Source organism: Glandiceps talaboti, chromosome 22 (assembly GCF_964340395.1).
Source record: "Glandiceps talaboti chromosome 22, keGlaTala1.1, whole genome shotgun sequence".
Lineage (NCBI taxonomy): Eukaryota > Metazoa > Hemichordata > Enteropneusta > Spengelidae > Glandiceps > Glandiceps talaboti.
The window spans coordinates 7,375,322-7,400,068 of record NC_135570.1 but is presented as its reverse complement, the minus strand read 5'-3'; the positions used below and the strand labels follow the sequence as shown (position 1 = coordinate 7,400,068).

The window sequence follows — 24,747 nt, the reverse complement described above, 5'->3', positions numbered from 1 at the left end:
GCAATTGACCGCCGACTGTGTATTGTAATGGTTGAGTTCAGGTAACGAGGTTACTACTAATGTTTCATAGAATTATTATTTCATTGGCTGAGGATACTACATAAAGTGAGAGTTAACGGCGTGTGTGGACATCAGTTCGCTTCAGAGTTGTGAATATGCCGAGTGAAGAATCCCTCGTAGATTACGATGTACTTCGTGAACATAACAGTCCTAGTATTCGGAAAGTGTGCTCCCTTCCACACATTAACTGCGACACCAGGAAAGTGTGCACCCTTCCACACATTAACGGCGACGCCAGGAAAGTGTGCACCCTTCCACAACTCGACGGCGACTTCAAGCTAGTATCCAGCATTGTATCATGGAATCACATTCATTTTATTTATCGACAGGAGAGCAACGTCATCGAATCCAGTACTCGAGACGCTGTCTTCAATTTCCTCAAACGACGACTTAGCAACAATAAATGGAAGGAGTTCTTCAAAGTACTTGGTTTCTCTCACAAGGATGTGATGGAGTTGAAGTTTCATTATATTAATATCAGTCTAGAGGAGTGCATCGCCCAGGGACTGGCTTCTTGGTACAAGAAAGACGGCGACATTGGTAGAATGTTTGGTGCTCTTTGTCACGAAAAAGTTAACCAGAGAATTCTCGTTGGTAAGTACAATTAGCCCCCCCCCCCCACCATCACTACTTTACACACTTTTGATTCCATTCTTATAAGGATGGCGTTTTATTAGTATTACATTTTTCATTATGAAACCTAAAATGCAGTTGAAAAAATGATCAAGTTAGTTCAAACAAACAGCTAAATACATATTTGGTGTTATTTGCCGTACCTTCTGCATTGTTCTGATTTTTTTTTATAATAGTTGATTTTCCGGTTCCAAGATGCATTGCGCGAGATAGTGTCGTTTACGTTGTTACAGTTAGTCTTGTTTTGTCTATATTACGTTTGAAATAACATTTTCATCAGGAAATGATGGAAACGCATGTTGACCTCTTTGATTTTGAGTGATTTTATAGAACAAAGACTAAACACCATCAATGACAGAGAGGGATTTTACAGGTGAACCCAGGGTACGGTCAGGTGACAACCACCCCCCTGAGTAGCGCGTGCAAACCCCTGAGCGCGTACATAATACATGACATTGGGTGGAGAGACGCGCAATGCATCTTGGAACCGGCAACAGGTCTATTCATGAGTGTAGGGTATATAATTGATTAACTCGCAGCGACATTCACATCTATTGCAAAACAAAATTGTTATCACTTTCTTGAAGGCCGATGAGTTTGCCTAGTGGCATTCAAAGGTCCTCATGTTTATTGATGAGACGCTTATAGTGAATTGTCATTCCAAAAGTATGTGAATTCATTCATAAAACATCCATAACAAATTTTGTGTCAACATTGCCAAAGGCCGTGTTGAACGGCTACGAGCCCTCCTTTCAACTTAGCATAGACACTATGTCTGGAATGTTCGTCTTTAGTTGAAGAGCTTCGTTTGCTGCGGGTATATAGTAATTTGAAATAATGATATAAGCCCTTGGGTTTACTTCGCTATTTAGTTTTATTGCCCAATCATGTAAATCGCTATGCTAGTATTGATTGCACTTGAATGCAACCAATCCGAATATTCTTCGAGTAGAAATGCAATACTCTCGGCAAATGCATAGCTTGAATCGACGCACATATCTTAATGCCCGTTGGTGATTTTAATCTTGCAAACCACTTTTGAGAATTCACGTGTATTATACTGTTACATCACGTTTATTGTATCGGGTATATATGACCTTTACAATACCAGACATACCGTGTCAGATATAATTTAAGATTTCAAAAAAAAAAATTCGACGAGTGAAAACTTGTGACGATTCGAAGTGACATGAAATAAATAAATCTTAAGTGCCGTGTGTAATTCTAGTCTTAGACTAAAGAAGTCTGGGAAAAATAAGAATTTTTGTCATATTTTGGCGGGAAAGTAATATAACAATTCTAGAACAATTCATAAATAAGTATTTACTATTTAAATGGTTACATTCTAAAATAAAGTTGAGATAAGTCGAAAACAAAAATGTTGTTAAGTACTTTTGGTGGGAAAATACTCCACAGTGATTTTATCGACAATTTATGATAAATAGGTATATATGTATTTTTTATGATTTTAATTTAAGTTGTTACAAAAAGCTCCAGAAAAACAGGAGTTTTTGTTCAAGAAATGTGAATGGGAGAACGTTTGGTTTTGTCAGCCGTTACATGTAAAACCGGGTGTCTAAATTCAGAACAGTTACTGTAAGACCGCCGTTGAGGGCGTTACTTTAGGTGATATCTGTTCTCGGTCTGGTTCTCAGATACATAGCTGGTTAAGTTGCTGGTGCGTGAGCACTGCCAGAGTGTGAGTTCGCATTGTCATATTCCACGCAACCCCTTTCTTAAAACTAAAATTAACCAAAACAGAAAATAATCAAATATCGACACCATAAAAGCCTCACAAATGTACGAAATTGAAATGCAACATTTTTTAAAAGTATGCTTTTGTTTATTTGTATACATGAGTTCAGTAATATCTGTTCATTATATTCATCCATGACGTAACAATTTAGCCTAATCAAATATTCACACTTTGTTGCAGACGAAATAAAACGAAGATTTACTAAACTACGATCGGTTGCAATAAAACCAATCCTATCTGAGGGTGGAATTACTGAAGGCACGAATGACGTGGCAGCTGAATCGAACGGCATGAACAATGGTCGTATTGAGAGAAGTAATTCCGGACATGAACACACGCCATCACAGACAAGGAAAAAACTTGGACTTTTCGACAAAATTTCTTCATCTGTGCGAAAGTTTAGCACTACTACTTCATCGGATGATAGTGTATTAACTGAACCCAAAAAAGTTAGAAAAGGCAGAAGATTTAGTGTGGATGAAAGCCGTAAGTCACATCATCGAGTGGCCGATGCCTTTGGACATCGAAGAGGCAGTTATGATGATGACAAAATAGGTAAAACTCGTGGCAACGAACCGTTCGAGAAGTTGGAATTTTTGAAAGAGGACAGTGAAGACCCAGTCTCGACCGAGGGAAAATCTCCACAAAGTCCAATCCTGCAGGTAGTAGAAGCGGATATTCACACCGAGAGTACTACAACTGATGAAAGCGGGCGCCAATCACTTGCAAGCACACCAAGGACGAGAAGGTCCGTCGACGACACGTCTCTATTCATTCACGAATCAGGAAGTGACGGAAGTATTACTCCTCGGTCTTCAAGTCCACGATCGTCCAAGAAAAAGAACCGTGACAGCGACGGTTCATTCAAATTCCGGAACATTAATCTACCTAGTCCGTCCATTTTCCGGAAGAAGTACCGAACTCCACCAGCGAGCCCGTCGACAAAACCGAATTCTCCGAAAAAAACGCAGAAGAATTTCTCAAGGCGTCGCAAGAATGGGCATGTGCCACCTACTTCTAACAGTGTAGAAAATCACGAAATTAATGACAGTGATAACACAGCGGGATTTTTCTTGTTGCCGTCTGTCGAAAGATACAGTAATGATCCAGTAACAAGTAGCGAAACCACCAGTGATGAAGCAAGCGACAGACAAAGCTCAAGAAAGGATTCTTCGGAGACACAAACTAGTGTACACACGGAGATGTCGAGTGAGTACAATCGCGACGGTGTTGATGATGATGATGGAACAGTTGATGAAGCAACCCAACATCTTTTAGATGCAGGCAAATCTATAGAAATATTACTGACATCTCTGATCAATGAGGACAGAAATGATGAATACAAAACAACAACTGTGGACAAGTCATCACAGTCGGTTGTTGTAGAACTAGTCGATAAATCATCAAATCACGTTATAAACCCCCATCGTCCGTTGGGAAGACAGAGGAGTTACTCCGACAGCGACGTTAAAGTTCAAAGAATAATCACCAAAACGAAATCTGGAACGTTCAGAATGGATTTTTACTTCCGACAGAGGGCTAACTCAAGCAGAAGTTTGAACTTTGATATGCCTATTAACATTCGACAAACGCCACTGCGGCGGCATTCAGAGCAAACTTACCCAACAACTGAGGGTTTTAGTGATCCAGTTTGGCAACTTCGCCCAACGCACAGACGGAGGAAAGTCACCTTAGAGGGCGTAGAACCAAACCAAGGCGATTACTACCAGCACAGACGTGATTTGTCTACGACTATGTGAGCCAACGAACTAAAATAGCAGAGAAAATGCTATGGTTGGTCTCATCTTATACGAGACGCACTTACTGGTTAACATTGAATTGTTATGACACACCTGAAGTGATAGTATTCATATTCAGAATGTCGGATAATATTTTGATGTCTTAAGACCAGTGGGTTTCTAATTTGAAATTTGTATTTTGTGTCGCCAACTTTTTGGATGTTATGTTATACTCAAAGATAGCATCACGTTGTTCGCACACCTGATTTATGTTAAGAAATGTGCAATCCAATTTATTTCCTGTGAAAAATCTTGTGAATGTTGCCAAAATGAATTAGTCGTACATAGTTGGGCAAAGCACTATGGGTGTAGTTTTGAGGAGCGCATCAAATATGTACAGACGACAAGCTCATAAGTTGCTACGTCATCAAGTATGTACAGACGACAAATTTAACTCACAAGTTGCTACGTCATCACATATGTACAGACGACAAACTCACAAGTTTCTACGTCATCAAGTATGTACAGATGACAAACTCAGAAATTGATACGTCATCAAATATATATACAATCGACAAGCTCACAAGTTGTTGCGTCATCTCAAAGCGTTAACAGATTATACGCTGAAATTTACTTGTTGAGTGGCAACGGAGTACTTTATTTGAATGTATAGGGCACTATGAAAAAAAGCATTTCTCCAAAGTTTCTTTTTTTTTTAAAAAAAGAGAAAAAAGTAATGGTCAATTTTATCAGCACATACCAACATTTTTTGTTATGGATATTTCGTAATGACAACCGTCCAGTTGTCAATGACTACATACACTAAAATGATGAGGTTTCCTGCTATTGTACGAATCTGTCACAAAATCATACATATTGAGTCTTCCAAAACGTGGCTGAAACGCAGCATGCAGTTAAGTAAATGTGTTCATCACCCAAATCATCACTGGAGAGTGTGTTATGTTGGCCTGACATGAAATGTTTTAATTTGTACATACACGATTTACATGTGTATTCATTGTCAATTGTATCATAATTACATTATTGTACTATAATTATTATAATAATAATAATACTATAACACGACTTTGTATATTTTACCTATATTACTGTGAAGTCACATCCGGTATGACTGTACTGGCACATCCGATGTGAAATTGAAATGTCATATGATATATTTACACCACGTGTATCGGTTATGTATCAAACGACGACTTGTATGTACATATAGAAAATAAAAGTCAGTTTTCGTCACAGTGCTATTTGTGTATGTATGTATGTATGTATGTATGTATGTATGTATGTATGTATGTGTGTATGTATGTATGTATGTATGTATGTATGTATGTATGTATGTATGTATGTATGTATGTATGTATGTATGTGAGGGTGGATGGGATGGATGGATGAATGAATGGATGGATGGATGAATGGATGGATCGATGGATGAATGGACAAACGAATGAGTGAGTGAATGGATGGATGGATGGATGGATGGATGGATGAACAAACAAATGAATGAATGAATGGATGGATGAATGGATGGATGGATGGATGGATGGATGGAGGGATGAATGAATGAATATGCGTGCGTGCGCGCGCGCGCGCGCGCGTGTGTGTGTGATGTAGAAGGTTCAAGAGTATTTTGACACGCTTAAAACTAATCATGTAATACCCAAACTATACGGGTAGAACGATTACACAATTCTCAGGGTTTGGTGAATATTGCGTTATTAGTGAATAATCGTTATTTTCGAACGTGAATGGTGAATGGTGAATGCTTAGAAATTAAATGCGTGAATCGTGAATGACAAAGCTCTGTGGGTATGTAAATTGTAAATTCAACCTCGACTTAAAATCATGCAATCGATGGCTCAGTGATAGGTTCAGCAGGGCATTAACCGGTGCAGTACGCAACAAATCGGAAAAGTCTATTCTTTTCACTAAACTTTGTTACATTGTATAATCAATGGGTATTATACCTGTCAATCAAATATTGCTGACTAAAGACGTTAAAAATCAATATCATATTCGTTTTTGTGTTTACACGATATAATAAACCGACATAGACCAATAAAATAGATTGATTTTTTCTGTTTACATGGAAACCTCTAGACTTGCACAAGTCCCTAGAGAGATGTTTGTGCTTGTATTTCAGTTTTAGTTTTGATGTTTTCGAATAAAACGTTACAAATCAACAATACCATATTCATTTTAATGTATTTTTATGTGTTTAAAAGATACAGTAAACCGACCGACGATCATTTTCCACCATTTACACGGAAACACCTACACTGGCACAGTCCCTTGGGAGATCTTTGGGTTGTTATTCATTTTGAACACTTTTGTAAAGGAAAATGTCCCTATTAAAAAAAAATTCCCAGTTACTAGCTTTAGTAGTCTCACAAGGCTGTTCACAACTTGAATGACTCACTCGGGTCACTATTTCACACAAAAGAATACACTTGTGTTAAAGAAAATATTCAAGTCTCCAATGGGATCATTCCTGACGTCGAATTTGTACGTTTTTGAATTTGTTGCGTTTTCGGTCATTTACAAGACCCCGCTTTCGCCCACGAACTTAGTTTTCGAATGAAAACGAATTTAATTTTTTTTCCTTCAAAATGATGCTCTTTCGGCAGCGTTTCCAAATTGTTGTGTTGTCATGTACGTGTTTGTAGTCTCCATAAAATGGTAGATGCAAACGCAACAAAGTAGCTGTAACTTCTGTGTTTTCAATTTGAGCGAGGGCGCTGTATTCTCAATTTCCTGTTTGCAGTCTGAAATGGCCTATTGTAATCGTGTGTACATAATACATTATACATTTTGGGTCATATTGAGTACCTTGCTGTGAATTTCTGTATATAAATATGTGAGGGGGACAGGCCCAGACTAGCTGTAAGCTATTTCCTGACTCCTCATTTACCCCCTTTTATAGTTTTCATTCGGGTAAATACTAAATAAACTAATTACAAAAATTCGAAGCACAAACTTCTAAGTGTACCGCACTGAATAAAGTGAGTACATGAAACAAACTAAATAACAAATCTCAAACTATTTAAAAGTAAAAGTAAACTCGGACTTTGGTATACCTTGTGTCAAGTTCAGGTATAAATTACATTTGTTAATTGTTTGATGTCGCCGCCATCGTTGCTGCGCATGAAGACAATGTTCATGTTGTCTTATTCTTGTTTTACTTTCAAAATACATCCGATATTTGCAAATGTCCTTGGTTTAATGTTCATCATTACGAATAGTAATTGTTTAACAACAGTGTATCGGCTAACTCAGCTTATATGTACTAAGTCATGTAATAGATATTTCGGTGCTTCGTAAATTCTGCCTAAGCTTAATATCTGCTGGCGATCTCCCCAGGTAGATTAGAATCCAGATGCCTGCTGTGACCCCCCCCCCCCCCCAGTTTGGTGCTCTGTTCGTACTTTGTACATTCTCACAACAATTTTGAGTCCAGACATAATCATATGATACACTCACACCCTGGCTAACTATTGGATTTCGATCCAATATGACATGGATGACGATATCAGTAATGTGGTGACGTTTTGTCACGTGGTTACAGGTATGATCGATATCACAGAAACCAATAGAACTACTAGCACAAACTATTTAAGCTAAACGCGCAAAACAGCTGTATGATTGACCGTTCGGCGTTTGGGAAAGTATTACCTTTAAACGTCACTGAAATTCACAAAAAAGGTATAGTATACACTACGGTTGCAGTATTGCATCTTCCAGTATATCCTTCATTCTACAGTCTACAGAGTTTGTATCAGATTTATTACAGAGACTTGCAGTTAGCACAGAGACTTGTATTGGTGTTACAGTTAGCACAGAGTCTTATCTTGGTGTTACAGTTAGAACAGAGACTTGCCTTGGTGTTACAGTTTGCACAGAGACTTGCCTTGGTGTTACAGTTAGCACAGAGACTTGCCTTAGTGTTACAGTTCGCACAGAGTCTTATCTTGGTGTTACAGTTCGCACACAGACTTATCTCAGTGTTACTATCTCAAGAAGTTGTCTATACTACGCCATATTTCCTCCTCTGTAATCGTATCATAGTTTCACCTAACCATTCTTCTTTTTACTGATGACTTATATCAATATACGTTTAACTTGAAAATCATGACTTCTTTTATCACAGTATTATTAACATTATAGAATAGTACTGGCGGTGTAGTTATGGGTCTAACAAAACTCACCTTGCTGGCTTGTGTGTTCGTCTATTTCGTGAATGGTAAGTTGACATAATTTTAGCGTTCTATCCTGTCTGTATTTGAGATGTTTATTTGGGCTGTACAACGTTTGGGACAAATAGTGAATTATCCCCATACGACTACATTTTTAATTTCCATAGTGAAACTGTACTTGACTCTCCTATCTACGAACCATTTATAGCACTTTAACTAAATCCTCCAACGAGGGATATCCTTCCAATTCACCGATATCGAAATGCAAAATAATATAATACACGCGCAAAGTGTATATTCTAGTGTTGATGACTAAATTTATATTCTCCATAAAATGGGGCCCAAAGATAATACATACAACACTTTCATCTACGGTAGAAATTTACGAACAACACCCCTACATGTATTATTTTATGATTGCCATATGCCACGTTGCATTGTCTGTCATCTAACCCAACATGGTACATAATTATGTTATCCTATATACAGAGTGCGTAAAATAGGGCATTTCGTCACACATAAAATAATGTATATAATGTAAACATATGGTTCTAGGCTAATTCAAAAACATGTTTTCACATATGAATGTTTTCTTGTTTGTCACTAGACCCTGCTGGTATGTTAGGTATCATTGAAAATGTGGACTTTGATAATATAATATTAAAGGGGATAAACACAGAAATATTATATTATGCAGTGAAAATGTTTCATAATCCGAATGTTTCCCTAGAAACCCTATTATCAACCCTATTATCTTTATCGTGATTGATTGATTGATTGATTGATTGATTGATTGAATGAAATGAATACCATGCACAAGGCAAGCTATTGTCTTTGAACAGAAAATTATGGATTACACACTCTGGTCGTCTACGTCACGACCACCCATGCCTACGTCACTGGTTTTGCGGTGCTCGAAATATGAGTCAAAACGATCCAAAATCGTCACAAATTTATGTTTTGGGAGGTTTAATTATATTATTTCCCGATATTCTTCTTCAGTCAGTCGAAAAATACTCGTGACATAAAGGTTTGTTAATACTGGTGCGATTCGTAGTGACAAGGCCCCTTAGGTCACTCGTATTTGAATGATGTCTTATTACTGTCATTAGGTGACAGTCAATGTACAACACAGGGTGGGATCTGTCAATACGACCAAAATGATTGTTCTGGTTGGTACGTTAGTGGTCAGTGCAGTGGTCCAGTCAACAGGAGATGTTGTCTGCCTGCTGGAGGTAAGAACATCTTCACGTACTTCATGCTTAGATTTATACAGCATTTTGTGTCGAAGAGTATGTAAATATACAGTTAAATTTGCCGTCGGCGCCGCCACCACCACTCATCACTATTAACAGTAACTATCGCATCGAGTGTCGTGTAAATTTGTACGTTACACACACATGTGTAGGTAATTTTAAATTTCAAATGCCCAAAAGATGTGTACAGTTTTATAAGCACAGTTCAGTTCTTAGTTAAACGACATCAATGTTGTTCTTGTAATTGTGGGTCGTTCACAGACGATTCTGCATGTGAGACGCTTATTGGACAGTGTCAAGATGTTAGTATGTCGTGTGATGGCAGTTACTCGTCCGGGTTGTGTTCTGGACCCACTGAAAGGAAATGTTGTGTACCGGAAGATGAAAACGGTGAGTGAGTGAGTGAGTGAGTGAGTGAGTGAGTGCGTGCGTGCATGAGTGAGTGAGTGAGTGAGGGTGTGTGCGTTCCATATTTACCTTCCACAAAGAAAGGTTATGCTATGCATTTGTTTGTTTGACTGTGTGCATGTCTGTCTGTTCGTATGTGGACGAAGTATCTCAAAACCCACCCCATCAATTGTAATGAAACTTGCTACACGTCTTTCTTATGCTAATGGCAAGAAATGGTTAGGTTTTGGTAAACATACTATGGATATTAATGGTTATTTGCATAATGCAACATTTTTCTGCAATATCTTAAAAATTTATAAGCTTCAAATTCCATATAATTTGGAACATGCATCAATTACATTAAAGCTCAGATGCTATAAGGCTCATTGACATTGCTTCTAATTTTAATGGTCCGAGTCTTTGCATAAAAATTCATACCTTTGGTTCAGTTCAGTTCACAGTTCTTGAAGATGAAAGCCACCATTTTCTGTTATTTACCTAGCTTTTGAAATTCAGGAATATTCTTTAATTTCAATCGATTGATTTGCTGTTTCTGTGGACATATTTTCTTTATCTGACAGCTGCCTACTGTGGCGATGTAAGAGTCGTATCAAGGAACGAATGGGGAGCTCGAACCCCCAGTCAAAAATCGAACATGATGGTACCGGTGGCTTACACTTTTATTCATCACACTGTTAGCTCTACTTGTCATGCTATTGAAACCTGTAAATCGGTGGTTCGTGGAGTCCAGAATAATCACATGGATACCAAAGGTATTAAAGTAACATTTTTTCTACTGTAAAAGTAAACTTACCTAAATTGGCACTTGTTGATAGTGTTATCAATTATACTCCACTGTGTACAGCCATTACAACTGCTACTAGCTATAAGATATAATAACAACTATGATATTTATGTTTTTGCAGGTAGAAAGATTTCAGATTTCTAAGGTATAGCAACACTCAGAGTGGGCAGGACAGGCCATTCGATTAGCGATAACCAAAATGGTGAAGAGTGATCACCTACATAACACTCAATAACACTACTCCTATCGATCTATTATTGTTCCTGTTCTCCCTGCTGTATTTTTCAGGATGGAACGATATAGGCTACAGTTTTCTAATTGGACAAGATGGCAATGCATACGAAGGAAGAGGATGGGGCGTACAGGGCGCCCATACTTATGGCTACAATAATAGAGCACATGGAATATCTTTCATAGGAAATTTTGACAATCAACTGGTGCGTATTACGTCACTTCCTGATTAAGTTATCCAACTCTTCCGAGTTTGAAATAAGCTTACGATCTGTCTGTGGATAGGAACGGTTGAAATTTTATTAATGCGATTTAATTGTTAGCAAAATTTAACATGATTTTGAGATCAGAATTACTTATATTTTGATAATTTCCGACAATATCTTTAACTTGAACCAATTTTATCAAGTTCTGTCCCAGAATATGAAAGAGTAGGCGAGGACTGTGTATTTCACCTGCTGGTTTGTAGTTGCAATTGAAATATATTTTTAATTCATTCCTTTGTGTGGAAGACTACATGTTATAACACTGACTACGACTGGCACTGCCTAGTTTACATTATTATTTCAACAGATACAAACAAACTTTAAAAGCATCACATGAACCTCATCAAAGGAACTCCATGTTGTCTTTATATCAGTTGTATTGTCATTTGTACCCTATGTTCGTTTATTTTTGATTTATACTTCATTCAAGCAAAGGCACTGGTGTTTTTTGCGATTTGTATAAATATTCCTATGCATTGTTTACAGCCTAACCAACTGGCCATCAATGCAACCAAGGCACTTATAAAGTGTGGAGTAGACCGCGGATATATCAAAGAGAACTATTCACTACTTGGTCACAGAGATGTGGCATCTACTGCTTGTCCAGGAAATGCCTTATATGACGATATTAAAAGTTGGGAAAACTATGAATAAAACCATACATCTCTATTCACATGGTCAACTATAGAATTACTCAGCAAATTAAAAAAAAACCAGTGGTATTATTTGTCTCATACACACTTTTTCTTCTTCTTGCATGGATTTTATCATAATTGTGATTTTCTAATTTGACTTTGTCTGACTTTTACACTTTTAGGGCAAACAAGTTAAAAGTGTATTGATAATCATGGTTATGTATTAAACCTTCCAATATTTAATTTGTGGTCTAGGTTTAAATTATTATAATGTATATATAGATGACCAGTTCACAGAAATAAAATAGCACCAATGGCGTCATCAAACAACTGTCCAGTTTATGTTAATTATTTTTATAAAGTGGTAATTCACATGCTAAATAAAAGTAAAGACCAATGCATATCTTATCCTCTAACAATAGCACAGAATACAATGTTGGATAATATCATAACTAGGCAAAGGCCATAAGCTTGCGCAGAGTAGATTAATTTGTGACCGGCTGCCTCATGATGATATTGTAGATAGTGCCCTCCGTGTTGAGAATGCACATGGTATATAAAACATGCATGTGTAGTCATTGCACCGCAATGCATCCTTGGGTAAAACCACCAAAAAAACATCAGAGCGTATAGAGGACACGCATTGAGCCGCTACACGGCCGCTGCGTGAGCTATTACAAGATGGACGAAAGACTTCTTGAGACACCACAAGGAGCCCACTCGTATACACCTACAAATGGACGGTGCCAATTTGGAGCTAATAAAGACCCAACAATGTGTGCGCAGGAAAATAAAAATATATTTATTTCATTGGACAAACTATCAAACATGGTGAATTATATTTCAAAGTAAAAGACTGGCACTTTAAAAAGTATATTACAACTGTGACTCATATGCATATGATCACCTTTCTACATTTACATCTTAAACTCTAGATTAAATATTGAACACTTTTGACTTGCAGAAATCACTTAGTATTACATCAATGATACTAGCAAAGGTGTACATTTTAACTGCCTGTAAATACAGTTTCAATTTTCTGTTTATAATGCTCAATGTAAACATAGTAACATATAGTAAGACAGACAAACACAAGTAACAACGTATGTATTTATGTATGTATGTATGTGTATGTATGTATGTATGTATGTATGTATGTGTGTGTATGTATGTATGTATGTATGTATGTATGTATGTATGTATGTACGTACATACGTACATACGTACGTACCTACATACGTAAGTTATCAAAACAGCTCACAGCTGTACTATGACAATCATTTCCATCTTCATGTGGTATTTACAGGGCTGTACTTTAAGTCCACCCTTGTTTTAAATAATTCCATATATGATTTATCAGATAATGTCTATTACATAATATATCTAATCCTAGATTTGAGTATTTACAGTCAATATAATGTTGAGAGTATAAACTGTCTACTTCATGTCATGTTAGTTGCTCCAAGAGAGACTGTCTGAAGGGTTTGTTCAAGGCTGGACACCACATTACTATGTCTTCCTCCAGGACCATATCCTTTGTGGTAGTCCTTTAGTCGCAGCTCCTGTTAGGAGGAAGTGGGACAGGAGAACTTTGTATTATATATATCATGACTAAGAGATTGTGGTAAATTTTTTGTGATTTGTGATCAACTGAGATTTCCCACAAAAACTTGCGGAAATGCAGCAAAGGCTAAAATACAACATTTTGAAGTTGAAGAAGTTAGTGAGATACTATTGTTTCACCCAAATCAGTTGATGTAGTAGCAGATACAAGGAAGAAATACAACTGCCGACACCACACTGTGGACAAACTGAACCTATTATGAATAGAGAAAGTAAAAACTGAATTGGATTAATAACACTTGGCACAGCATGTTGGAAGTACAGAGACTTATATTACATTCCATCATTTGATAAGAACAGCTGTATGGCCTGTTTACACAATAGTTCATGTTCACAAAATAAATTAGAAGTTCTCTGGCATTTCATGTATACATAAAGTGGCCATAAAACTGTTCATATCAAACCATGAAATGTAATACAAGCCTCTGCAGTTCTAACATGCTGTGCCAAGTGTTATTAATCCAATTCATTTGTTTACTTTCCCTGTTTGTAACAGGTTCCATTCGTCAATGGTCTGATGTCAGCAGTTGTAAGTGTAACTAGAATTTTCCTAACAGATGAAACCTGGATGTCACAAAAGCAACCAAAACTTAACAATTAGATAAATAGTCCAAGAAAAGCAATGGAATGACCATATTAAAATTATGTCTAAAGCTGTAATGTAAGACTAACAAAGGATCGTTCGTACATCACAGGGATATGCATCACATCATCAAGTAGTCCAAAGTTTGTTGATCTTACCTCTAAGCTGAAGTCCTTGTAATCTGGCATTGCAGTGATACACTGGTGACTTGTGCTTACTGACCGTGGAACACCATTTAGCATTATAGTGTCAATACCTTGTGTTGGCTGTCAAGAAATCAAAATTGCAATTAAACTTAGGCTTAAAAAAATAATTGTTTTGTTCCGGTTACCTGACCTCACCTAGCTTTTCACTGCCAACACTAAACTTTATTTATGTATTCCAAGAAAAAAATAATAAAATCACACAAACTGTGAAGTCTCACGAGAAATAGTGGATGTAGAAACTGACATCAACTTAAAAGACAAATAAAACTGTTCTTCCAATCTGTAATGGCTGTACATGTGATAGGAAGAAATAAACAACACAGAGACCATTTGGAAAACAATGGAAAACCTGAACTAGACACTCACACAGAAAGAAATATTTAATAAAATAAAATAAAAAATCTACCTACCCCACTTATTCTAAAATTGAGCGTAATCAGAACCACATTTTTTATTAGGCCTGAGAGTGACTATATGGATGACAAATGGGTATTATGTTGGATTGTGATGATAACTTGATGAAAAGTGGCATTATATAAGTAACATGTGCACCGTGAGTACGAGCAATGCAACTTCATCTTGCTTGGGACTTACATGCCCTGCACGCTTGAGTACAATTGATGCACCTTAAAGTTGGGAAGATGTTTAGTCTCTAGCCTGGCAAGCTAGACTAGGCATCCATCTGCTGTGCATAAACAGTAGTTCTTATATTACCTGAAATCTTATGTCACATCCAAGGGGACAGGTACCAGACATACAAACAACGTCACGACAACCACAACGATAATCTTCAACTCGTAGTTCCTGTAGTAAAAACATAAAACACTTTCCATCACTTCAAATTCGTATCAAGTAAAGAACAAAGTCTGAAATTATAATGTACACAACTTAAATCTACTGTCCTTCTGTTGAATACAAGAAAATCTAAGAAAATGCTATCCATCTCATACTCTCTTAAAGCTGCACTAGTTACAACTGGCAATATGTTTTGTTGGGTACAATTAAACTTACTCGTAATATCGTATACCCTGAACAGTATTGAATTACCTGTGGATAAACATATTTTTTGTAGCTGTATACACAATAAATCAAATTAAAGTGATTTTTGGTTCCACATCCCAAATCAGCGCCCTCAGTGGCGACCAAGGTTCAACCTGTTTCTGTACTGCTTATGTGTAATATCGACCACTGATTACCATATGCAATGTCTAACGAACAATTTTCAGTGAATATATAGCAGTTGTCTGATCGAAAAATGATATTTCAGTTATAACTAGTACCATTTTAACATGGTGACATATTCAAAACCAAGCTTTCACTCAAAATTTAAACTTACCACTACAATACCTACAGATAATATTGACCCCTAATTAACAGATACACTGTCTTTTGTAAATAATTGACTAATTTTTATAGTGAATATCTCTTTAGTTATTTGATGAAAAAAATATCCCAGTTGCAGCTAGTGAAGTTGTTAACTAAAGAACCTCCAATGTCTGAAGTTTGTAATCTAAATACTGGGAAGCCTGAAGAACTGTCGGAACTAACTGTAATAGACTGTAAGATACGTCGTGACGTTCTGCCCTCACTGGCCTCCTTGGCTGATGTGTGAGGGCGCCCCATTGCAGCGTACCTTACAGATATAACTGTAGTTGAGTCATCTGCTTCTATAATTTCAATGATTGACAATTAATGTTTGAAATCAGTCTTTCTAATTCATGATGTCATTCATGGTGTATACAGTTTGAATGTTTAGACCTACCTCAAGACTTATGTTATTGTAATCTTGCATTGCTTCGATACATTGGAATCGTGTGTCCATGCTAGATGCAACATCTGCTCCGAACTTTGCCTAATGAAAAACGAAAGAACCACTTTGAAATTAGCACACAGATATATACAGATGTATAAACTTAAACTCTATACATTTCCTTGATTTATGTGTTATGCCATTATGAACATATTTCATAGAAGTATTGATCACATCAGTGGTTACAGCGCCACCATTGTCAGATCAGAAATAACCACTTTGAAATTAGCACACACACATATACAGGTATATAAACTTAGATTTCTTTAAACTATATACATTTCCTTGATTTATGCATTATGCTGTTATGAACATATTTTCATAGAAGTATTGATCACAGCAGTGGTTACAGCGCCACCATTGTCAGATCAGATAAACAAATTACAGAACTTCTATTCAACTGTCGATACTATATAACCACAAGTCTTAGTATTGAGCCTGCACATCCTAAACTGGGAAAGACAGTCATATTTCAATAAATAACAGGTGACCAAGTTTTATAGACAAAATACACACATTCACAAGAACAAGTGTATCAATATTATACAACAATGATGCAAATAATACTGCATGTTCCATTGTGGGTGATGAGAAGAAAATTCCATGGCAATATTTTCCTAATTTCATTTGTTGATGATCCCCTTTATACAGGATATGTTATGTTACCCATTATAATACGCATATAAACTTACGATCAGGTTTTATTTCATCCGTAAGCTGGAAAATTACTAATATTCTGTATTTAAAATAATCATTATTATAATTTTCGTAGATAGAAGTTGTAAGCTTACCTGAAACTGAACTCTTGGTATGCTAACACCTGGTAATGTCCTAAATATCGAATCATTAGGACGACAAAACCCTTCTGTTGAAGCTAGAATGATAAAAAAGAATTTGTTTAGATTTGTGTTGAGAAAGCAAATAAGAAATGTATTCAAAGATCAAATATGATTTCAACATACCTAGTGTGAGAATTGATTTTGCTTCCCCAAAAGTCTTGCGTAGGGGACTGAACTTGCTTAGTGCTATCGGTGGTTCTAGAAAATAACAATATAACAATATATACATATGAACATTAACCAAGTTAACACAATTAGAAAAATCAGTGATTGCATTATATATAGTCTTGTAGTAGGTGTACCCTCTAATGATAGCCAAATTTTGTTGCGAGTCAAAATGAGAAAAACTAGGATTTCTTGTGAGTCACCACATAGTAAGAGATTGGGGAACACCAAATTTTGGTGCGTCACTGGAAATAGTGTGCATCAGTGGCACGTCAAAATGGCTTAGAGGGCACACTGCTTGTAATAAGGCCTTGGGTCTGTGCTCCGAAGGTTGCTGATTAAAAGATGAAGGCTGAGAGTGCAACAGCAGAGACACCACACAGCACCGCAGGATCCTTTAGCTAATCATGTTGAAAAGTGATAAGCATTGCTATTCTTTTACATTGCAATAGAAACAAACTCTTGCTGAAAAGATTTACATGTGGAGTTGATGATTTTAATGTCTTTAATTGTGTACTGTCCTACTGATAAGTGATTGCTTGGTTCTCTCCTTCTATACCCCAATTGTAGGTGTGCAGTTCCTTTATAATATTTTGTATTCGAAGTTGTCAAAGTGTGCGTAAAAATGTCAAGATGTCACATGATTGAAAGTGTAAAGTAATTTGGTTAGTGCTGTAATTGGGATATTCCAAGTGGCTGAAAAAAATTTCAAAAATGGTGGTAATAGAGAATCAGTTTAAAGTACAACCAGCAACAGGCAAGCATCTACATGAAGAACTTGTTATAAACAGGGTTAATATATTGGAAGTACTGAGACATGTGTGATTTGAAAAGAACAGTTGGCCTCTTGACATGTACATGAAATGCCAGGGAAACTTTAAATTTGTTTGTCAACGTGAGCTATTGCGTAAAGAGGACATATTGCTATTCTTATCAAATGATGGAGTGTAATACATGTCTCTGTATTTCCAAAATGCTGTTCAAAATGCTATTAATCCAATTCAAAGGCTGTGTGTAAATGCTTGCTTCTCACTGGTAGTATTTCACTTATATGGAATGACCAAGTTGGTTTTATTTGAAGTAGAGTGTTGACATCTGACCGGTCTTATCACCCAGATTGGAGCTTGAAAGGTTGACGAACAAAACCGAGGATGACAGTACGCCTGATGCACAGCTCACCTGGATAATCTTTCAATGTCATCTCATTGACACAATTCTTTATCTTCCATGAATGAAGGAATGGTGTCTCCATTAACTTTTTCTTGGAATCTACAGAACTCAATGCAGTTATCTTCCATCGGAGGCTGCGTATATACATAGAAAATAACAATTTTCAAACAGTGCTTTGAGGAACAAATGTTAGGTACAACTAAACAAAGTCAAGTCATTTGGAAGTCTTTGATTCTATTTCAGGTTTTCGAAAACAGGTATATAACGTAGACTTAAGTTGTTCATGGAATGGTGTAAATGCAAGTATAATATTTCGACATGATTACAGTCCAGTTTATAGTTTACAGTAAGTATCAAAAGACCTAGAGTCCCAGCCTGTTGGCATCACTGAAGTGTTTGTGTATACAGAGTATCATGTAGACTCCTAGTTTTATTACAAGTGCTAGGTCAAAATTTGAAAAATGGCTATGTATAAATACATTAATTTTCAGCTTGTCTATAGAATGGTTGCCATGGTTATGTTTTACTCACTTTTCCACAATTCCACTTGATTCCTGTATCAAAAAAAGAAGAAAAATATTCATAATTAACTTTACATGAAAATCATATTTTAAAAAATGTGGCAAATCATGAATAATTTAGAATTCACTGTCACATACTTGGACTGTACATTCATTTTAATACTACTCTTGACAATTGATGTCTTGGTTGACTAAGATTGACACAACTAAAACTATTGTTGTTCAGGGTGGTAGAAACACAAGTGAGTGATAATGGTGCCTCTGTTGTGGTGATATAATCACACTGTAATCACGATAGCGTAAATATTCGAAGTCCCCAAATGTACACTGCATGATCATGGAAGTCATCAGAAACACCACCCTATTGTGAGTGCAATCAAATCAACATCCATTCACTAGCTCATATCAACATGTCACAACAAAATAGTTTTAGTTTGTAGCTATCCTAGTATAACCAGAAAATGCTGGTGTCAGTCATATAAAATCTACTCAAAGGTTACTGATAAAGATTCCAGACCTTAGTGATTATAAAGGTGGGTCAGTCACCTAGTGATTATGTATGAACTTGGAGTATCATTGATGAACTTGAAGTATTATAATATCAATTATGATTTTCCAGGTAATAAACAAAAACTAGCCAGCTTGTATCAGCTACAAAATACATTTGATTATGTTTGTCAATTTACCTTGATGAACTTCACAGGATGTTCATTACATTGGTTTGCAATTTTTTCACACTGACTTAGAGCTTTTTCCGATGCCTGTATGTTATTCTTGGTCATATCAAGTCTCCATTTTAATCTGTCTCGCTGGAATTTAACCATACTTTTCATCGCGACTTGTCTTTCTTTTATCAAATTGATGAGATCATCACAGGTTCTGTCAATTTCTTTGGTTAGATTTGAAAGTTGTTCCTGATAATCAAAAACATAATATATTTTTATTCTACGCAGACTGATTGACTTATGTTGCTGTTGCCACCAAGAATAAAGTGTGTATTGTGGGAGGAATGTTTCACCATTACCACATAAATGCCTGGTATCTCTCAACTCTGTTATTTTGTGTTCATGTTACATTACTATCCACTATCCACACTCTACTAGACTATTCACAGCTAAAATGATGTAAGCTTGGTGTTTCACTCAGGAGACATGACATTTAATACACACCTCAGACAACTTTTAATGCACAAGAAACAATTACATAGGTGCCATGCACAGTTAGGATGTAGAAGTTGCCAAGTTGAAATGTTGATTATCAGTTAAAAAACAATCGGTTTTACTACACTGTGAAGGAATAGCAATGCATATCAGTGTTCAATGAGATTGGGTAAAGGATCCTGCTGTGTTTATTGTGTCTTTCTCATTGCTACTCTACAGCTGAAATACTAGTATGTCTAGCTCTGTGTCAAACACGTAGTGTCCCATGAGTGAAACACCAAGTCTACATCATTTTAGCTATAATATAATGCTCTACAAATACAAGAAGTGATTATAAACATTACTGAAGCAACAAATTTTTTACTCTTGTGGGTACCAAGAATGGTGCCATAAAAAGGTATGTGGTTTACAATGCTGTTACAAACTGGTTTGACATTTATTCAATACAGTCCACATTTGGCTGTCAAGTTAATGTTAAATTAATTTATTTTTGGCATATGGAAAATTGTCAGTTTGTGGCAAGTATTATTGTGTGAGACCCTTATTTGCTTGGTACTACTTATAGTCATGTGAGGGCCAATGGATGTATTCAATTTAAAGTCCTTAAAATCAGAATAAATAATATTCTTCTCCAGTTTAATGTGCAGTGTCTCCCAAGACATACACTTACCTCCAGTTCAATGGCTTGCTCTTCGGGTTTAAATTTATCTTTGACTTTCGTTAAAACTTCTCTCAATTTATCGCTCCCCACTTTCAATTTTTCCTAAGTCAAATAAATATATAAATAAATAAATATATATTTACAGAAAGTGGTTAAGAAAACTGCTGAACTTGAAAATTACGTGAAAATAAACAAGGCATCCCGACTACTATGAGTACGACCACAGGGGCGTGTAATGTTTCATAGATTGTTGTTTTCTTATTGCTTAGAATGCCGTTTTCTTAGGAAAATATCGTACGAATCTTGATGCTACAAATGTATCAATCTCTATACTACGAAAAAATATGTCTCTTCCCCTTACACGTAGGAATATATAATCAAAAGGTTGTTATATTTAGTCTGTAGACCTGGAAAACAACAATCTATGAAATATTACACGCCCCTGTGAGTACGACTACGAATATCAGCACCGAAGAATCAAAAACAATCAATTTAAATATGAATACATGACCTTTTCAAAAGGTCATTTAAATCCTGCAAAACGAGTACGTTGCGTCGTTGGAATGACGTTTCAAATGAACCGTCAGCATACCTCATTTACATGTTTACATTATCTCTGTGAAATACAAGAACAGAGTTCATTTAAATATCATACCTTTTGAGTTTCACAGAGATCTTTCATTTGCTTGCCTTTATGACGAAAATGTTTGCCCTCTCTGCTGTGGAGACACAAACGGCATACACCAACACGGCACGATAAACAAAACAGTGACTCTCTCTTGCCATGGTCTTTGCAAAGGCGTTTGTTCTGTTGTCTTTTAAATTCACTAATGATATTACTTAGCGTTCTGTTGATCTGAAAATCGTCGACTGTTCGATACCGATGGTTAACCTGTGCCCGGCAAGTAGGGCACCTCATATTTCCGTGTTCTAACAGTCCACGTACACATCCTCTACAGAAGTTGTGAGAACACGGTAAAATTACCGGCGAGTCGAATAACTCTAGGCATATACAGCACGTTAATTCATTCTCCATCGCGAAAAATTGTAGCTCAGCTATCGATAACTACAGATGCGTTCAATATAAAATTTTGTAAAAACGTGAAGAGGTTGTACTAGGGCTGGGATTTCCATTTGTCATATTGGCTCTAAAAATAGGACACGATCGTAATCTCTATATAGACTATTTACTTCCGCCTCTAAAAGGACTCTGGGAAATAGAGTATATTAGTCCAGTGCGCATAGATGTTCATTTTTGCAAGATTTGTAGGGTAGACTGCACAGTACAGGGTCTTACAATGCAAGGCTGCAACTGGAACGATTTTTGAAAATATTTTGTTAAATGTAATGACTTATTATTACTCGTAATATCGTATCCGTACACCATGACGTATTTTTGACGCTGTACACATACACATAATATGGTACAATAAATCCAATCAAACTGATTTCTGGGTCCGCACCCTTAAACTACCACACACACACACACACACACACACACACACACACACACACACACACACACACACACACACACCTCACCAATCCCCATGCGATCACGATTTCAACGTATTACTTTACAGCTTGTGGATACAATCGACCTTACAAGTAACATATACATTAATTATTGGTATTAACAATTTTCAGTGACTACATTATTTGGTTGTCTGAGTGAAAAAAAATAGAACCCACTTACAGCTAAAGCAACTTACAGCTGAAGTTAACCAACGACAGACCTGAATAAAATAAACATCGACCTAGTGCTGCAGTACAAGTGAAGAATTACTGTACATGACATGGACTTTGTTTATATATGATTTTCTTCTTCTAAAAATCCGTCCACAAATGGCTACTGTACAAAGCAGACTAAACTTTACTTGACAGAAATGCTAAAAATTTTTAACCAATACACACACCATCGTTGATATAAAGCTGTGAGCCAAGTTTCGACTGCTAACTGCAGTCAGTCGTGTTCACTCTAAAGATAGATGGCGCTGTTTATGATCACTTCACAAAGTAAATTCCACGGCCCACTATAGTCACTGCAGTGGAACGACAAGTGTCCCTGCTCGTCCCGGGGTACTAAGTTGTGATGGATACAAAGACGCATTTGTCTAGTCATGTCTAGTCTCTGTCATCCATAGACTTTAATACTAAGAACAGAGAGACCGCACGATATCACACAAGCTCAATATTACATTTGTAAATGAACTTCGTTTCTGTAAGGTAGGGGAGGGGTACCCGGCGGGTCTGGCGACGCGTCAATGCGATTGCTGAACATCATTTTCGCATTTCTAACCAAATTTAGAAATCTTTCACACCTTCAACAATAACAGGTTCTGTATTTATCATTGAGATGTTGATAAGTCGATTAAAATTTACTGCTAATATGAGATACAAGGCTGGAATATTACTATTTTTACACTGCGTCGATCGTAGTGATGTGCACATATGTGACCGCTACAATTTTCATCATGGTTTATATATATCATTATAAATGTGTCGATGTAGCACTTGTGAATGTTCAGAGGGAGGGCGTTTGCCTAAACAAACGAAGTTCATTTATTGATCTTGTGTGACATTGTGCGATCGTGCCTACCCTTCTCCAACATTAAAACAAACAAAAGTTTGATTAAAATTAATTGACAACAAACACACAAAACCAGCTTTTCAATTTGTTGAAAAGTCATATGTAGAAAATAATAACAATTTTTAAAAATAAAATTTGTAAACAAATAATTATTGTAATTTGTGGAGTACGGCAATCGAGGAGGCTCATCATATCACAAATCAATTTTGAATTTAAAAAAGAAAAAAAAGGAAGAAAAATAGAAGAAAAAAGACAAAAAAGAAGAAGTAAATTTCACTTCAATTGGCAGTTAAAAAGAAAAATCTATGTTTCATATCAATTTGCATTTGCATTTGCAAAACAATTGCCATTTCATATTCGTTTTCCATTTGCAATCGATTTCCATTTTATTTTCGTTTTCACTTTCATTTTCATTTGCAAATGACAATATAAAACTGTTCTTCCAATCTGTAGTGGATGTACATCTGATGAGAAGAAACCAATAACATAGAGAACATATGGAAAACAATGGAAAACATAACTACCTGAACTAGACACTCACATATGAAAAAAAAAATATCTAAAAAAATAAAACAAAAAAATCTACCTACCCCACCTATTCTAAAATTGAGTGTAATCAGAACCACACAATTATTTAATAATTCATTTTTTTATTCTGGTGAACATACAAAAATTTGTGGTTGCTGTTTTATCTCTGTCAGTGTTAACACATAGTGTTTTGTGGAGTATTTGGAGTAAGCGTCTATTTTAATATATTTTGTCTGTTTTGCTATGGATTATTTTCTATAATCTGAAATAAAGTGATAATAATAATAATAATAATAATAATAATAATAATAATATTAATATTGCATGTAATTTGCCTGTCTTTGTGAAATAAATATCGTTAACAATATTATCTTTTGTATAGTTAACAACTATGGTCTCTAGGGGTTCAAAACTTGCTGTCAAACAATCTAAAAGTCCCTTAGGAATACCCCACTTCCATTATCCATTAGGCATCCTTTGGCTATAGTAATGTTTTTTTAGTCTCATAGTTTGATAGTCAATTAATATAAGGGTGGCCCTATTTTTTTTCCTGTTTCTCATTACCGACCAACCCAAATTTTCAGCTCCGACATCAAAATAATTTTTTTTCTCCGGCCCTTAATAGTTTGCAGAACAGCAAGAATAAACAAGTGTCTGGACTGTCGACATCATCTACAGTCATGGCAGCAGCAACAACACTTGTTCTCGAATAGAGCATTTCTCTCATGACTAAAGTTATTCAAGTAGGGGGCCTGAGAACACACCAATTGTGTAGAGAAGCCACTGGGAAAGGGCTTGTTACAGGAACCCAATAAAAAGTAGACAGACAGGAAAAGGAGAGGTAGAGAAACATGAATAAGATGGGTTTTTTTTTACTCTCTCCTTTTTTTAATCGACCGACCCATAGCTGCT

At 36.2% G+C, this 24,747-nt stretch overlaps 3 protein-coding genes across 5 annotated transcripts in view; 2 read left to right on the top strand and 1 right to left on the bottom strand.

Annotated features, from left to right (window-relative positions):
- LOC144452014 (uncharacterized) overlaps positions 1-5,438 on the top strand; it is a 52,963-nt gene extending 47,525 nt beyond the window's left edge. For all 3 annotated transcript variants that reach the window (XM_078143007.1, XM_078143006.1, XM_078143008.1), the window contains 2 exons: positions 390-654; positions 2,630-5,438. In XM_078143007.1, coding sequence (XP_077999133.1) covers positions 390-654; positions 2,630-4,209 — 1,845 coding nt within the window. In that variant the 3' untranslated portion in view covers positions 4,210-5,438. The remainder of the gene's footprint in view (positions 1-389; positions 655-2,629) is intronic.
- A 2,389-nt stretch (positions 5,439-7,827) lies between these two features.
- Positions 7,828-12,172, top strand: LOC144452331 (peptidoglycan recognition protein-like). The gene is made up of 7 exons (XM_078143406.1): positions 7,828-7,905; positions 8,351-8,443; positions 9,509-9,631; positions 9,914-10,042; positions 10,624-10,815; positions 11,136-11,284; positions 11,831-12,172. The coding sequence occupies exons 2-7, from the start codon at positions 8,389-8,391 to the stop codon at positions 11,996-11,998; spliced, it is 816 nt and encodes a 271-aa protein (XP_077999532.1). The 5' UTR covers positions 7,828-7,905; positions 8,351-8,388; the 3' UTR covers positions 11,999-12,172.
- A 1,249-nt stretch (positions 12,173-13,421) lies between these two features.
- On the bottom strand, positions 13,422-21,753 carry LOC144452486 (uncharacterized). The gene is made up of 11 exons (XM_078143585.1): positions 21,373-21,753; positions 20,727-20,819; positions 19,583-19,810; positions 18,907-18,929; positions 18,385-18,509; positions 17,164-17,238; positions 16,993-17,075; positions 16,154-16,243; positions 15,106-15,195; positions 14,344-14,451; positions 13,422-13,541 (listed from the first exon to the last, which is right to left on the bottom strand). Exons 1-11 carry the CDS (start codon positions 21,751-21,753, stop codon positions 13,422-13,424), a joined length of 1,416 nt encoding a protein of 471 aa, XP_077999711.1.
- Between the last annotated feature and the right edge of the window lie 2,994 nt (positions 21,754-24,747).

Coding starts and splice junctions, on each gene's coding strand:
- LOC144452486 (XM_078143585.1), bottom strand. CDS start 21,753: ATGGAGAATGAATTAACGTGCTGTATATGCCTAGAGTTATTCGACTCG. Junction 17,076..17,163: donor AAAATCAATTCTCACACTAG/GTATGTTGAAAT, acceptor TTATCATTCTAG/CTTCAACAGAAGGGTTTTGT. Junction 13,542..14,343: donor ACAAGGACTTCAGCTTAGAG/GTAAGATCAACA, acceptor TCCTCCTAACAG/GAGCTGCGACTAAAGGACTA.
- LOC144452331 (XM_078143406.1), top strand. CDS start 8,389: ATGGGTCTAACAAAACTCACCTTGCTGGCTTGTGTGTTCGTCTATTTC. Junction 10,816..11,135: donor TAATCACATGGATACCAAAG/GTATTAAAGTAA, acceptor TGTATTTTTCAG/GATGGAACGATATAGGCTAC. Junction 11,285..11,830: donor GAAATTTTGACAATCAACTG/GTGCGTATTACG, acceptor CATTGTTTACAG/CCTAACCAACTGGCCATCAA.